At 41.1% G+C, this 14,921-nt stretch overlaps 2 protein-coding genes across 4 annotated transcripts in view; both read right to left on the minus strand.

Moving 5' to 3' along the window:
* Positions 1–3,834: 3,834 nt before the first annotated feature.
* On the minus strand, positions 3,835–5,417 carry LOC144464661 (uncharacterized). Of its 2 annotated transcripts, none has more exons than XM_078172391.1 (4): positions 5,226–5,417; positions 5,069–5,146; positions 4,903–4,983; positions 3,835–4,226 (listed from the first exon to the last, which is right to left on the minus strand). In XM_078172391.1, exons 1-4 carry the CDS (start codon positions 5,399–5,401, stop codon positions 4,199–4,201), a joined length of 363 nt encoding a protein of 120 aa, XP_078028517.1. In that variant the 5' UTR covers positions 5,402–5,417; the 3' UTR covers positions 3,835–4,198. The 2 variants fall into 2 exon arrangements, with proteins under 2 accessions (XP_078028517.1, XP_078028518.1); XM_078172392.1 differs by having other exon boundaries at positions 3,920–4,813.
* Positions 5,418–9,747: 4,330 nt separating this feature from the next.
* Positions 9,748–14,921, minus strand: part of srgap3 (SLIT-ROBO Rho GTPase activating protein 3) — an 85,897-nt gene continuing 80,723 nt past the window's right edge. For both annotated transcript variants that reach the window (XM_033626677.2, XM_033626676.2), the window contains exons 21-22: positions 14,532–14,847; positions 9,748–13,333 (exon numbers count right to left, since the gene is read on the minus strand). In XM_033626677.2, coding sequence (XP_033482568.1) covers positions 12,887–13,333; positions 14,532–14,847 — 763 coding nt within the window. In that variant the 3' untranslated portion in view covers positions 9,748–12,886. The remainder of the gene's footprint in view (positions 13,334–14,531; positions 14,848–14,921) is intronic.

Here is a 14,921-nt window from a genome sequence, read left to right on the forward strand (position 1 = left end):
GTGTGGTTTTTGTAAGGGTGTGCATGAACAATGAAAACCCACAGGGTTACTTCCTGTGTGTTTTTGGCCTTAATTCATATGCATGCTCTGTATGTCACTGAATTCAGAGGTGCTGCCATCCGCTATAATGTTTAAAGTTCAATGAGAACCATAAGATGTTCAGATTTCCGATGTGAGTTCAGAAACATTTCTGAAGATGCATCAAAGTAAAATTATTGATTGGCCTAGAGCATAAAGTATTGAGTATCTGAGGGAACTCTGCGACTCTCTGATGTCTGTCTGACACACTGAGACAAGACAAAATATGAAAAATTCAAAAAGCTTCATGTTGTTTTCAGTCCAGTTTTCATTGCAGTGTCCCTTGTCTCCTTCCTGTCAGCAACATTTTGATCTTCTGGGCTTTCGCTCAGCTGAACAGTATCTGGTTTGGTCCCTCCAACATTCAAGTATGATGCCAAAATATCCTTTAAAAAGCCAACAAACCCTGCTTACTCATTGTTGAGAGTAAGTGTGAGCCTAAATGAAAACTAAAACACAAGTTCAACTCATACTTATTATAATATGATAAGTTTGTTTCTTTAGTGTATAATTACCTGAAAATAATTACCTTAGAATGAACCACTCATATCTATATATAGAGCAATTCTTAGATTCATGGAGATCACCCATAGACTGTAAAAATAATGGATGTAGCTACCTTGATGTCACCTGCTGGTTTGTGGACTCCTGTTTTGAAGCCTTGACTTCGGCATCTCGGCTGTCTCCTTTTTGGGTTTTTGGAGCCTGAAGCGACCACATTTGGGCAAGAGGGTGGGGCTGTGGAGGCTGAGTGAGAAGCTGTGGATACTGTTGGCAGACTGTCTGTCACTCAAAGTGGCCTGCCCAAAATTAAACAGATGAAAAATTCACTCCCAAGCACAGTTGTCCTTAATGTTAAAACTAGCTATAGAGACCAAAACTTTTTTTTGTACCAGGCTGTAAACATGTTTATTTCTGCTGTAAAGGTGGACTTTTTAACATGGGGATCTAAGGAGATTGACTGATTTCTGGCAATTCATTCTCACTCTGACCTCGCCACGAGGTGAAAGGTACCCTGGGTGTGTTGGTTGTTGACGTTCTGGGACGACGTATCAAGTTCTACCTGTTACATGCATTATCTTCTTTCAAAATACACTTAAATTTTCACAGGAAATTTACCATTTTCATACAGTTTCTTTCAAAACAACTAACACATGTGGGTGGTTTCAGGCAACAAAAGCATGTGGTTAGGTTTAGGAAAAAAGGAACAGGGTTTGCTTCATAATCTTACGGGATGCGAACACCACTCTCTCAGGTGAAAGTCAGTGTTTGTCAGACCTATCCACCACCGCTCCCACCCTCCCTATCTATTTGGACTTTAACCTCTTTAACTTTGGTTCTTGTCCCACCGTGTTTTTCCCCTGTAGTTAGCAACCCCTCCACAATGAGCCTAACAGTGTCGTAAAAACATAAATCTGTGAAATTGCTTTTTAAGTGTTTTTACCACTTTAAATCTATCTATTTGTTTTGGAAAGGAAGAGACCTCTGTGGGTAATTTGGCTCCTGGTAAAAACCTCCTGAACGTCTGAATCTTAAGTTATCAAAGACAAAAGATGAGCACACAGTAGCAGGTGCTGGGCCAGCAGTTCATCTGCAATGATACAAACTGTGTAGGAGAAACACTGATTTGTAATTTGAAACTGCTTTTTTCAGTGTTTTTGTAACAGTTTAAATCACCTACTTCATTTGTTTTAGAAAGGAAGAAACCTCTGCTGATAATTCAGCTCCTAATAAAAACCTCCTGAACAAAGAATGCTAACAGAGTTCTAACCGAGAGTTTCAGCTGGTTGCAATTTGTAATCCTCACTGCTTGATGCCACTAAATCCTACACGCTAGACCTTTAATGGAAACTGAATATTTAATGTGCTCCTTTATGGAAGTGCAGACGACAATGTGGCAAATGTCATCTTCAGGACATGTAAACAACACATATGGAAAACATAATTCCTTTGGATAGTAATATGGGCGTCTTTGTTTCATTTTTATCTTGCATAAAATAATCCTAAAAGGTATCTTGCCATTCGTATCTGCCAATTTATTGCCTCAGTATGAATCTAAGAAATTATTTTTGATTTTTGGTTAAATTCCCAGACAATTAGGGAGATTAACAGACCATTGTCTTGGCTCTGGTTATGCATTTTTGTGCTTTGGTTATTTGTTTAATCGGCTTGCTGATTATAAAACAAAAATCACATTTTTTAAAAAAACTATTTGAATAAAATTCCCAGTATAACAGTACACTGAATTTTTTTCATCATACATCCTGCCACTTGAAATGACAGTCTATAGCTTCAAGTAATAATGTAACGTTTGCATTCTCTTCTATAATAAGCACAGTTGGGTATAACGTGTTACTTTGTAACGCGTTAGAGTACTTTGATTACTTTTTGCAGCAACAAGTAACCTAACGCGTTAGCTTGCTCTTTGAGTAATCAAATACTTAATTACATTTTCAAACAAGACATCAGGTGCTTCCGTTACTTTTAGAACGCTGGTCCTTCAGCTCCGAAACAGCAACGGCTGTCGCTTGGTTCTAATAACGGAGATAACGTTAAACCTATCAGTCTGAAAGAAGCCACGGAGCTTGTGGCTCGCTACGTGGTCGGAGAAATGCTGCCGTTGTCTACGGAGGAGTCTAAATAGGTGGAGTAGGACTCGCTGACAGACATATTTCAGACTCAGGACTTGCATTATGCCTGGTACACGCTACACGCTGGTACTCACCAATTATCCCCGGTCGTCTTTCACGGCGTGTGTGATGTCATCGGGTTATTCTTGTCCTATTTTTATCACTTTCACTATTATTTGAGTTACTGTGTGTCTGTTCATGTGCCAGCCGACATGTTGTTGTAGTCACCTAAAAGCGTCAGCAGATGGCAGGAGCTACATTTGAAGCACCACACGTAAACTGTCAAGTTACTGTATCTTCCACAGGAAGTTCTGACAAATGTTTCAGAATAAAAGCCTATTTAGAAAATGGAAGGATTCTCTAGCTGAGGTTATAAGGGGCTTTTAATTTGAAACAAGTGTTGAGTTTGAAATGATGGTGCAATATGTTAGCTTTATAAAGACAACAGAGCGGATAAAAAGTAAATATATAAACACACAGAGGGATTAATAAATAACAGACCATCTATATTGTAGTTTGTTTCAAATGAAGCTGGGAGCCTCTGCAGTTGTGGTGAGTAAAAGCCCCGCTGCTATTTGTTAATGTTATTACTTTATGTCCGACCGTGAGGATGTACCATTGTTTGCTTGACAAAGTGGCTCTGCTGTTTCACACGATCATTTCACCCTTTTACTCTGTGTGGTAACATCCCTAGAGGAAATATTAAAAACGCTGGGGTGTTGTTGTCATACAGTTGTCTAGGGCAGCAGATCGTTCTGTGTTTCTACTGGTCAAAGTGACGGCTGTGATGGGAGAATTGGATCTCAGTGAAGGGCAAGTGGTCCATAACTTTAATTTTGGAGACAAAAAAAATGTAGGCTTAGCGCCCTGTGGTCCATTGCCCAATAGGAAATGTAGAATACTCAAAAGTACTTTAAAAGTGCTTGAGTTACTTTTCTCATGGAGTAACGTTGGAAGCACTTTTAAAGTAATTGAGTTACTTTACTCAGGGAGTAACGCAGTAAAGTAACTGATTACTTTTTTAAAAAGTAACGCAGTAACATACTTTGATTACTTTTAAAGTAACCCTTACCCAACACTGACGGGGGGGGGGGGGGGGGGTGTTTAAATATCAGTATCAAGATCCAGGTGTCCGACAACGCCACCTGGGGAATTGCACCCCAGGAAATACTAGACTAAGATTTTAACTAGATCAGGTCACACAGATTCGTAAAACACTGGGGCGAGACGGTTTGTAATTTTAAAAACAAACAAACTTTATTAAACTAAATTATACAAAAGAAAAGAAGCAATATGTCACACACCACACATAATATAAAATAGGCACTTGGACAGGGGAGGGGAATAAGGTCAGGGCTGAGGCTTACCATGCGGCAGAAACCAAAAGGGAGAAGGGATCCTCCAAATAAACTACCCGTGACACTGCACACACACACACACACACCACAAAAAAGGGAGGGGGTTTGTGAAGAATGCACCACCACCAGGGGTCAAACTGCCGCCGTCAGCCACCAGCACCTGAACAAAAAAAAAAAAAAAGAAAACAAGGATTAATAAAACATGCCCAAGGATTAAACAAATTGGTGTGGACTAACAAAAATTACAAAAGAACCGTAATTTAATGAACCTAATTTAACCCAACTGAAATCCAATACAAGAAAATATGAATAATTAAATCAATTTATCACAATTAATAACCCAAAAAGATAAAGAGAAAATTACTGAGTTAATTGAAAAGAACCACCAAAGAAACACGAATGAAACAAATTAACACCAGGTTTAAAATAAAGAGATCATGGTTGGTGGCAGGGGCAATCATGTAGGCCCCAGCACAGCCCTTCAATCAATGGGACCTCAGTCAGTAGGTCCAAGCGGCAACCAGCCGCGTCGGGCCAAAGCGTAGTCCGCCCCACAGCAAACCAATACAAAAAAACCAAACAAATTTTACACAGGAAACCAAACACCAAAATGAAGAGAAAAAGAAAGAAAAGAACCAAAACCAGAAAAGCCAAAACAGAATAACCAAAACAGAATTAGAACATGAAAACCAAAACAGCAACGCAGCTCCAGGAATGATGGTCAGTGATGGCCAGAGTTACAGGCCACTAAAAAAAAGAAACAGAAACAAAACCTAATATTTAGTAAATTAATTAAATGAATTGAAACTAACTTAAGAAACCAAATTATTACATACCAGGGGTGCCAGGCATGCACAGCGAACATAAACAACCAGCGAATGCGAGCCTCACAGGACGCAGCTTTAAACACACACGGCCTGAGAATTACGCACAAGAGAGTGATCAGCAGGGAGCCAAGCAACAGTTGAAAATGAACAGGCAGACAACGTGCGGACAACATACCAGAGCGGACCAGTAGCTGAACACAGCGAGGCTCCAGCGAGCCACTCCCGCCTCCCCCGGACCAAGCAGTCAGCTGCGCTGCAAGGAGTGGAGAGCGTGTGACCAAACTGCGCATTACGCACATACAGAGCAAAAGGAGAAGACCGCAGATGCTTACCGGGGTAGAGAAGATTTGTGTGCCTCGACGGCGGTCACAAACACGGGACGGCTGCACCAAACAAACGCTGCACGCCAAACAACGCTGACACGCCACGCCACATCCACCACGGGAGCAAGCGAGGAGCGGAAGAGAGGACGGGGCGCGGCCTCACGCCTGAATATAACGGTGCGCATGGCCCCGCCCCGCAATCACGGTGGTTGGAAAGCAAACACAGTGCCGAATAGTGGCAAGGAGGGAGACAACCTCCGGCTACATATGTTTATTATGAAATAATGCACTTCACATGGAAACACTTGAAATAAATGAAACGTGAATTCCATTTGTCCGTGTTGTTTTATTCAGATTATGAAAATGAATGATCTACCGCTCACCAACAAGCCCAGAGGGGTTTTAATGGAAGAGTGTAACTGCTTCACAGTTAATTATTTTGATGTTGCTAAGCTGAAGGCAGAGAAGGTGAAGGTTGAAATAAGAAGTTATGATAATTTTGTTCTGCTGTGACGCTTACAAAAAGATTAGTATGCACTAATTACGAGTTTCCTCTTATTTGCGTATTAATCATAATGGAAGACATGCCAAATTAGGCCACTGGAGAGGGCTTATGCAACTTATTTTTCAAAGCAGCTGCAGCATCTGTTCTTCATTGATGAGGCATACCTCATTCTAGAGAGGCGTATATTTCCATGCCAGCTGATGTAGCTGTGGTTGTGTTTGTTGGTTCCTTTTCTTTCCAAATAATTTAAATAATTTATAAGATCACTTGGTGGTTTATCTTTGAACTAAACCCACTTCTCCATGGATAAAAGTGAAAACACATATGTATGTCCTGCGTGTTGAGCTCAGGTCTTATAGAGCCTCAGGTCAGCAGACGTGTGCCACTGTGTTTGTTGTTTTTGGATGAGAAAGGGGAAAAATCACTTGTTTATTATGCAACATATTCACCAAACAATGGGATTCAAGAGGATGCTTGATGTGATGATTATATAAAGTGATACTGAATACATGTCACTCTCAAAGCAGACATATCAATGTCTGTGTTTTCTTTCTATAATAAGTGCAGTTTTTTCTTCCATCATCTTAAGTACTTTTTTTATAGACAATGGTATTTCCTTCCTTCTCAAATCTCCTGTCGTAGTTAATGTAATATTCAATAATGATTATGACTTAAAGTTATATCTGAGAAACTGAAATGACTCCTTACTGATTTATTAATGAAGTTTATAGTCTCTTCAAAAGCTTGCTCACAGTTGTTCAATGATTTTAGCATCTTCACGTCTGACGGTAAATCCATTGAAAGTGTGTCCTCATACAAGTACTGTACCTCGGGTATATGAATAGGTAACAAGCTTTCATTTAATGTACATATTGCTGCTCTCGTTAGGAAGCTTAAAGTGAAGATTGGTTTTCCTTTTAGAAATAAATCTTGTTTAACTTTCAGTGCTGAGAAAAAACTTGTGAAAGCTACCTTTCTGTCTTGGATTGATTACAGTGACATACTGTATATACATTCAGCCTCCTCCATTTTCAGTGTACCATGCATCTCTACATTTAATTACAAATGCAAAGCCATTTACTCATCACTGCATTCTTTATGATTCGGTTGGCTGGACGTCATTGACCACCCACAGACAACAGCACTGGTATATTTTTATCTATAGAGCAATATTGGGCAAACTTCGGGCCTCCCTCTGCACCCTGTTGTGTGTGTCCGCTCTGGTAGTTACCAGCAACGCTCCTCCAGGTGGTTGCTTTTTAATGTCACCTGGCTTTTAACAGATGTGGAGAAAACTACATTTTCCTACTCTGCACCTTGGACATAGAGCAATCTTCAAAAAGATCTAAAACTATGAACACTTATATCCAGTGATGAATTTAAGGGCATCATAAAGAATGTGGTGACAGAGACATGTGCTTGTTTTTCTTGAGAGGCCACTATGTTTGAATAGTTGTTTTATTGTGGATTTTGTGGATTTTAAATGTGTTTAGACTGGCTGCTACCTTGGCCAGGTCTCTCTTGTAAAAGAAATTTTCAGTCTCAATGGGACTTCCTGGATAAATAAAGGTTAAATTAAAAAAAAAGAAAAATTAAAGATATGACCTCAACACAGCCTTAAAGGTCCAGTGTGTAGGATGTAGGGGGATATTTTTTATTTTATTTTATTTTTTCATAGCTATGTTTTCATTAGTTTATAATCACCTGAGACTAAGAACAGTGGGATGAGCTGTTTATATCTACAGATAGGGTCCCACTCCATGGAGACGGCCATGTTGTTTCTAAAGTAGTTTAGAACAGACAAAACCTAACGTTGGTTCGAGGGCAGTGGCATCAGGAAGCACGTGCATGTTATTATGTTGGGTCCTATCATGCACATATTGTCTCGTCACATGATCGGAGACTTGACATAGGATGACATCAACACACACTATTGACTGTGAGAGCAAGCTGGAGTACCCAGAGAAGACCCATGCTGACAGGGGGAGAACATGCAGGCTCCACACAGAAGGGCTCCCACACCCGGGATTGAACCAGGAACCTTCTTGCTGTGAGGCGACAGTGCTAACCACCACACCACCGTGCCGCCCTGCATACATATAACAAATGGTTTTAATTCATTGACAGTTCTTCTTTGAACACAGGCATATTTTAAGGTAGGAGTCACATTAGGGCCCATTCTCCACCCAGCACCTTGTTGGAGGGCCCACTTTATCTATGGGCCTCCCACCTTCCAGGCCCCAGTGCAACTACACTGTCTCTATTTACGCCCCTGCTTTAGGGGGCCATTCACATTTTCGCTTCGGCACCGTAGTTCTCCTACAAGCTTGGTACACAAGAAAGTTTCAGTTCTGCAACCTCAGCTACCACATGCCCCTAAACCCAACACACTGGACCTTTAAGACATCGAGCTTTATTTTGCAACTTAAAGAGTTAGTTCTGCTCACCTAAACACAGAACTCTTTAAAAGTACACTTCCAGCAGATCATTACTTGCTAATAAGTGGTATACCTTCCAGACTAATGAAAACTGTGAACACAGTTGCTTGTTTGACATGTTCTTGTTGAACAGAGGTTTGTCAGGTGGAACAAATTGAATTTTGTTGATGCTCTGTCGGCGTGAGCTGGTGGTGTAACACTCTCTGACCAATGGACTAGAAAGTCAATTTCAAAGGGAGATGTAATCATCTAATTTATGCAAAACATCACTACAACGCTCACCCCTAATCCTGAAAGGGTAATCAACGGAGTGCTGACTATACGCTCTACATGTAGCCCTCGTGTTTATCAAACACTTTCTCTGCTGCAGTTTCTCCATCATGTGGCAACAGCATGAACTACAGACTCTGATACACACACCATTAAAGTTATTCTTGTGATTTTGAGCCAGTTCATTTTGCATTTGCTAATGCCTGTTTTTCTCTGATCAGCTCACATCTAACCAATTGTTTACAAGGGTAAACACAGCTTTCTAATAACTACTGCAAGTATGTTTTTTTTTTTTTTTTTGCAAACCTTTATTTAATGGTTGCTTATTTAAAAGGGACAGTCCACCCAAAAGTCAAAAACACATATTTTTCCTCTTACCTGTAGTGCTATTTATCAGTCTGGATTGTTTTGGTGTGAGTTGCAGAGTGTTGGAGATATCTATAGAGATATCTGCTTTCTCTTGAATATAATGGATCTAGATGACACTCTGCTTGTGGTGCTCAAAGTGGCAAAAACATACATCTGAAAAACTCAACAGTAATGTCTCTTTCCAGAGATCATGCGCCAGTTACTCAAGATAATCCACAGACCTTGTTGTGAGCAGTTTCATGTAGGAACTATTTTCTATCTACCAAAGTACACCCACCAACCATGTATCACCATTTACTCAAGGACAAGAGGCACGTGACAGCGCAAGATGTCATCAGTGGCGTCCTCCTTGGCTGAATTGTAAGGTTAGCTAGCTAAGTAGTACTAGGTGAGCTAGCAGTAAGATACACGCTTCCTTTTGTGTGGTAATATGGTTGGCAGGTGTAGTAGGGTAGAAAGAAAATAGTTCCAACATAAATCTTCTCACAACAATATCTGTGGATAATCTTGAGTTACTGGGTCATGATTTGTGGAAAGAGACATTGCTGTTAAGTTTTTAAAATGTATTTTTGTGGCACTTTGAGCACCACAAGCTGAGTGCCATCTAGTTCTATTATACTGGAGAGAAGGCAGACATCTTTACAGCTGATATCTCCAACACTCTGCAACTCACACCAAAACAATCTAGATTAATAAATATCACTACAGGTAAGAGGAAAAATATGTATTTTTGTTTTTGGTATGAACTGTCCCTTTAATAATTAATATTTAATGTTTCAAAGAAATACTTTTACACCAGGTTTTCAGGGGCTTAACAGAAAAAAATGCGTCCATTACAGTATCTGTTAACTTTTAAATTTCTATGATGTCATTCACTTTTAAATCTACTGGATTCCAGACCCCTCTTGTAACACTACAAATCAAAAACAACTCAGTCACAACATCCAGATCACAGAGCAATAATGGTTTTATTTGGATGCAGGGGTTTTCAACATCCAGTCAGTGGTATGGTGTACATTACATCACAGGGTTTCAACCAACCAGACACTCATCAACAAACAGCATCACTAGACAAACAATTAAAGAGAAGGTAAACAGTGTGACAGCAACTCACACTCACGGTCCTCACAACATGACAGTCTGCTCTCTTACTGTGATGTCCTCTTTTGTCCTCTCACGTCAGCAGACGATCAGTGTTACCCATTTCAGCATACATTCCAGGAGAGAAAATGTCTGTGTAACATCACATGTAGGGGGAAGGACAGCGCACCAGGTGCCTTACAACCTCTGCAAGAAGAGGGTTTGTATCAGTCCTGTGGTTTCCAACAATACTGCAATGAAGGGAAGGAGCTAAATGGCAAGTCACAGCTCAACCACAGCACAGGCAGTTCACACGGAAAACAAAAAAAAAAAAAGAGAAATATTCTGAGATGATTCTACTGAACTTCACCAGCAGATCGCGTTTACAGTAGTTTCTATAACTCCTATTCATCAGCGATCACCCCAAACACAAACAAGCATTTTTAATGATGATTCTTCTGTAGGTCATGACAGGAGTATCTTTACACCATGTATTCCTTGTGGTGGTTTGACAAGTAGCAATTGAAAGTAAAGATAAAAAAAGCAACCTCAGTTTATAATAAACATGACAACTAATAGACAACATATTACAGTAAAAAAAAAAAAAAAGTAAATATAAAAGTCTAATAAAAATTGATGTTGTGCGCAAAAGGCACTCAAATTTTCTGCTCCACTTACACAAGTGTCTATAAATAAAAAACACAACAGTCTAGTTAAATATAACGATGATCATTTCACCTTTTGAAATTGTGTGCTTTCTTCGTATACACTTTTTTTTTTTGTATCTTCATAGATTTCAACAGGTGCAAAACTGTAACCAGTACAGACGTATAGACTTATATAAATGAGCTTAGTGATTGTTATATTAGCTCCAGATCATAATGCCCATGTAAAGGTGATGGTGTCCACTGGTTTGTAACAGGAAGAGGCAATACCAGCAGGAACCAGCAGAGGGTGTGAGTGCACTGACTTTAAATGCTGTATTGTCTTTTTCTGGCTGTAGGAGCTCTCTGCTCTTAAGAATCAATCCATTGACAACAAGCAAATATTCATGTATCTCAGTGACACTGCATAATGTACAGACTGACTGCAGAGTTGACAGTGGGATCAGAGCCTGGTTCACATGCTATGTAACTTTATTTTACTCAATCAAGCATTATTGTTTCCCCTCTATTTTAGCAACTGCAACAAGCAGCTTTATTAATCATTCCCAAACCCCATTAATATTAAGGCCTGTTTATTTAAAGTAAAAAAATCAAACATCCAATATTGAGTCAATTTGTGCGTTTTACCAAGGCAAGGCACCACATACAGCCATCGTTTAACTGCCGCAGAGTATGAGTCAGACATTACAGCGCAAAACATGCAGAAGAGAGCAGGCTCTTTGGGATGCGGGTAACAAGGTCTCTGGACTAGAGCTGCCAGAATGACAAGAGGTACAGTAGATATAAACACTGAAATGTTCTCGATTTAGATTTCTCCCAACGAAAGAAACAGTCAGAGCAAAACTGCATCTGTCAGCAAGGGCGAGAAGAAGGCAGGAAGGAAGGAAGGAAACTGTGATAGCTGTGATAACTGCATGTCACAACATCTACTTCGCAGGTTCCTCTGGGTGTGTATCAGATTTTAAATTTTAAAGAGGAACCATCACAGGGTACTTTTCCACGTGTCTTATGCAATAATAAAATCGCCCGAATTAGACATGGAGAGGCAAAAGTTTAGGTTTTTCGGGCCTCTGTTGTTCGTTCAACAGCGATCCGTTTTCTACAGTACAATTACAAACTGCATTCTAAGCACACAGTACAAGATTTGAACTCTATTTTATACCGTTAAAGAGTATGTTTGGAGTTTACTGAAGGAAAAAAAAGGTGATTTCTTTACTCTAAGTGCCATTCGCAGCTGACCCGTTGCCTTTTTTGTATTAGCCTGTACAAGATTAACACTTAAAAAATTACTAGCTATATATTATGTACAGGTTTACCACAGGTTTTCCCACATTAGTTGACGTATTAGTTTTCTGCATTTCATATACAGGACACAGAAAATAACATGGAGGCAGACATGTTAAGTCTGCCCCGTACATGATGAAGGATAAGTTCTGATTAGTATGTCTCAGACTTTAGGGATCATCTTCATGCCAGGATGCTTTTATCTTTAGTAGTGGACGGTACCACACACATGGCAGATTTAAAATAAAACACTGTAACATCCCCATGTTTTACTTCATCAAATATTTTGATATCTGAAACTTTTTTTCTCCATTAAATTAGGTTTCAAACTGTTAGATTATGCTTACAATGACCATATGAGAAAATCGCGCACCATTAAAAATCTCTTATTGATGCAAGTTTTTACTTTTCCTTATTTCCTCCAAACCCTACATGCAGAAGTATATAATGTCACTAAGTTGTTACTGTACTTTGCTGAACATCCACTGTATTATAGTACAAACAGAAAGCATGGCGACTTCAAGTAAGTGTGTATCTACAGCCGTAAGGCCTGCGACCTACCCGGCAACCAAACATGGTATTTTAGCCTGAATGTTTGCACCTGTCCAGGTGAGGTGTTTCACGCACATCAGCAGATGTGACTGAAACATCAGCTGGACAGCGTGTGTTGGGTAGAAATACGAAATGTCACACAAGTATTGCTTCACTTGCATTCACTGTATCTCTGAAACGAGAACATGGCCACAGATTTTCTTGTTGAAACTGAGGTAAAACTGAAACACGTGTATTCTTATACACATTTCCTTTAGTTAAATCAAGTTTCAAAGAGAGTTGAGGGTTACGCTATCACACCTCTACAGCTTCTTCCGCCGCTTTATCACCATGGTAACGTATTGTAGGCTCGCTTCAAGAGCTTCCTGAATTATATGAATTAAGTCAGGCAGAAAACAGAGATGAAAATATCCATATCTGCTTTTCACACATCAGCACTCATTTCCATCAGCTTTCCCCTGACTTGGGAAGCTGAACAACCTTCCCACCTAGCGGATTCAACCTTTGCTACATGGTACCAGATTTATCTCCAGCATCACTGGACGCATTCATATTAGAACCAGCAGCCGTACTGTTACTAGGAAACATCTTCTCAGTGGGAGTTACGGCAGGGCTGCCGACCCCTGAAGAGCTGGAGCTGCTCGAGCGGTGCTGGTTAGGAGGAGGGCGCACCGGCCTCATGGGTGGGGGGCGTAGCTGAGCCCCAGCCAGCCGGGCAGAGAGAGCCGGTTTGAAGGTGGTCATCATCTCAGAGGTGGAGCTGCTGCTGCGGCGCATGGCTGCATCCGGGTCACGAATCATAATGGTGTGCAGAGGGCTGCCGGGCTCGGAGCTAACTGGGTTCTTCATGGGCTCCAGGGTGTCCAAGACCACGTCGGGAGCCTGCTTAACTGTGTTCTGTCGCTCCAGTTCACGGAGCTCATGAAGCGCTGTGGTCATAGTCTTTTCTATGTCCTGGTAGAGGAGGGATAATAATGAGGAAGACAGAACAGTTAAAAATAACAGCCAGGTCAGAGAGACATGAGTTTTAAAAATGACAGTTAAAGGGCCATACTTATGTGATTGTGAGTGACAGCCTTGTAACTGTAATTCAACAATAATGCAGACCATTTTCCCCTCAGTTTCCTACATTTACAGGCACCACTTGGCTTTCAATTGGCTCCCCAGCCCCCCAGAGCTCCAGCTCCAGCTGGGACAGGCTCACCCCGCGGTGATAGCAGTATGGTTTGCAAAATTGCAACACATTACAAAACAACAGAATGACCCATCAGAACTCAGTTCAAGCTAAAGTTAAAATGACCAAGATCACAAAAACATATTTTTCCTCTTACCCACGATTTTTATCAGTCTAGATTGTTTTGGTGTCAGCTGTTGCGTGCTGGAGATATGAGCCGTAGAGATGTCTGCCTTCTCTCCAATATAATGGAACCAGATGGCACTCAGCTTGTTTTGCTCAAAGTGCCAAAAAAAACATTTGAAGAAGTCAACAGCGATGTCTCTTTCCAGAAATCATGACGCGGTTACTCAAGATAATCCACAGACCTTGTTGTGAGCAGTTTCATGTGGGAACTATTTTCTTTGTACAGATCTACAACTGCCCACTATATCACCATGCTAAGTGTCATCTAGTTCCATTATATTCCAGAGAAGGCAGACATCTCTACGGCTGATATCTCCAACACACAGCAACTCACACCAAATTAATGTAGATTAATAAATAGCAATACAGGTAAGAGGAAAAATATGTATTTTTGATTTCCAGGTGTACCGTCCTTCCAAAGTGTATGCCGTACATTTGATGTTTTGATCATGTTTGGATCTGATGGCTGCAGCCATTAGCTGAAAGGGACAATTTGGTGCTGAACACTGAGTGCTCGCTAGCTTGTTGTTCAGTTCCAGGCCTCTGTGTCCTTGAGGTGTCTATCACCCAGCTGCAGTCTGGCCCTGACATTTACTCCAGGTCCCAGCTGCTGCTCTCAGATTGACAGCTACATCGGGGGGTCTGGCCCTGTTCTATCAACCCTTCCAGATCCTTTCAAATGCTATATTTGCCTGACGTGTGTGCTGCTGCGACCACAGAGCCACCAAACAGACACATATAAACAACTGGTATCATTTTTCCACTGCCTCTACCTTGATTTTTCCACCTTACCTCAGCCAGTGCTTCAGTCTCCAGTGATTTGTGATCCCCGAGGCTACTGTGACGAGTGGCCCCCGGCACTGGTCTCAGAGGGTGGCCTTCAGGATAGGTCTTCCTGTCTGGGTAGTTGATGCTTCCTGCACTGCCAAAGGTGCCAAGTCGCCTCTTTTCTGGGCTCTCCATGCGACCCTTACTAATGGATACCTTGTGGGGGCTGCTGGGACAGGCTGCAGCGCGCGGCGGAGTGTCTGCCACTCTGGTTGGGCTGTGGGTGTCCGTACCGCTGCGGCGACGTGGGATTGCAGCTCCATCTGACCGTAGCCTCACCCTTCGTAGAGAGATCAGATCAGACCAACAGTCAAACAGGATAACTCCTCAATAACACTCAAGAGAACTTTTAAA

This window comes from Epinephelus lanceolatus, chromosome 1, assembly GCF_041903045.1.
Source record: "Epinephelus lanceolatus isolate andai-2023 chromosome 1, ASM4190304v1, whole genome shotgun sequence".
NCBI classification, from domain to species: domain Eukaryota; kingdom Metazoa; phylum Chordata; class Actinopteri; order Perciformes; family Serranidae; genus Epinephelus; species Epinephelus lanceolatus.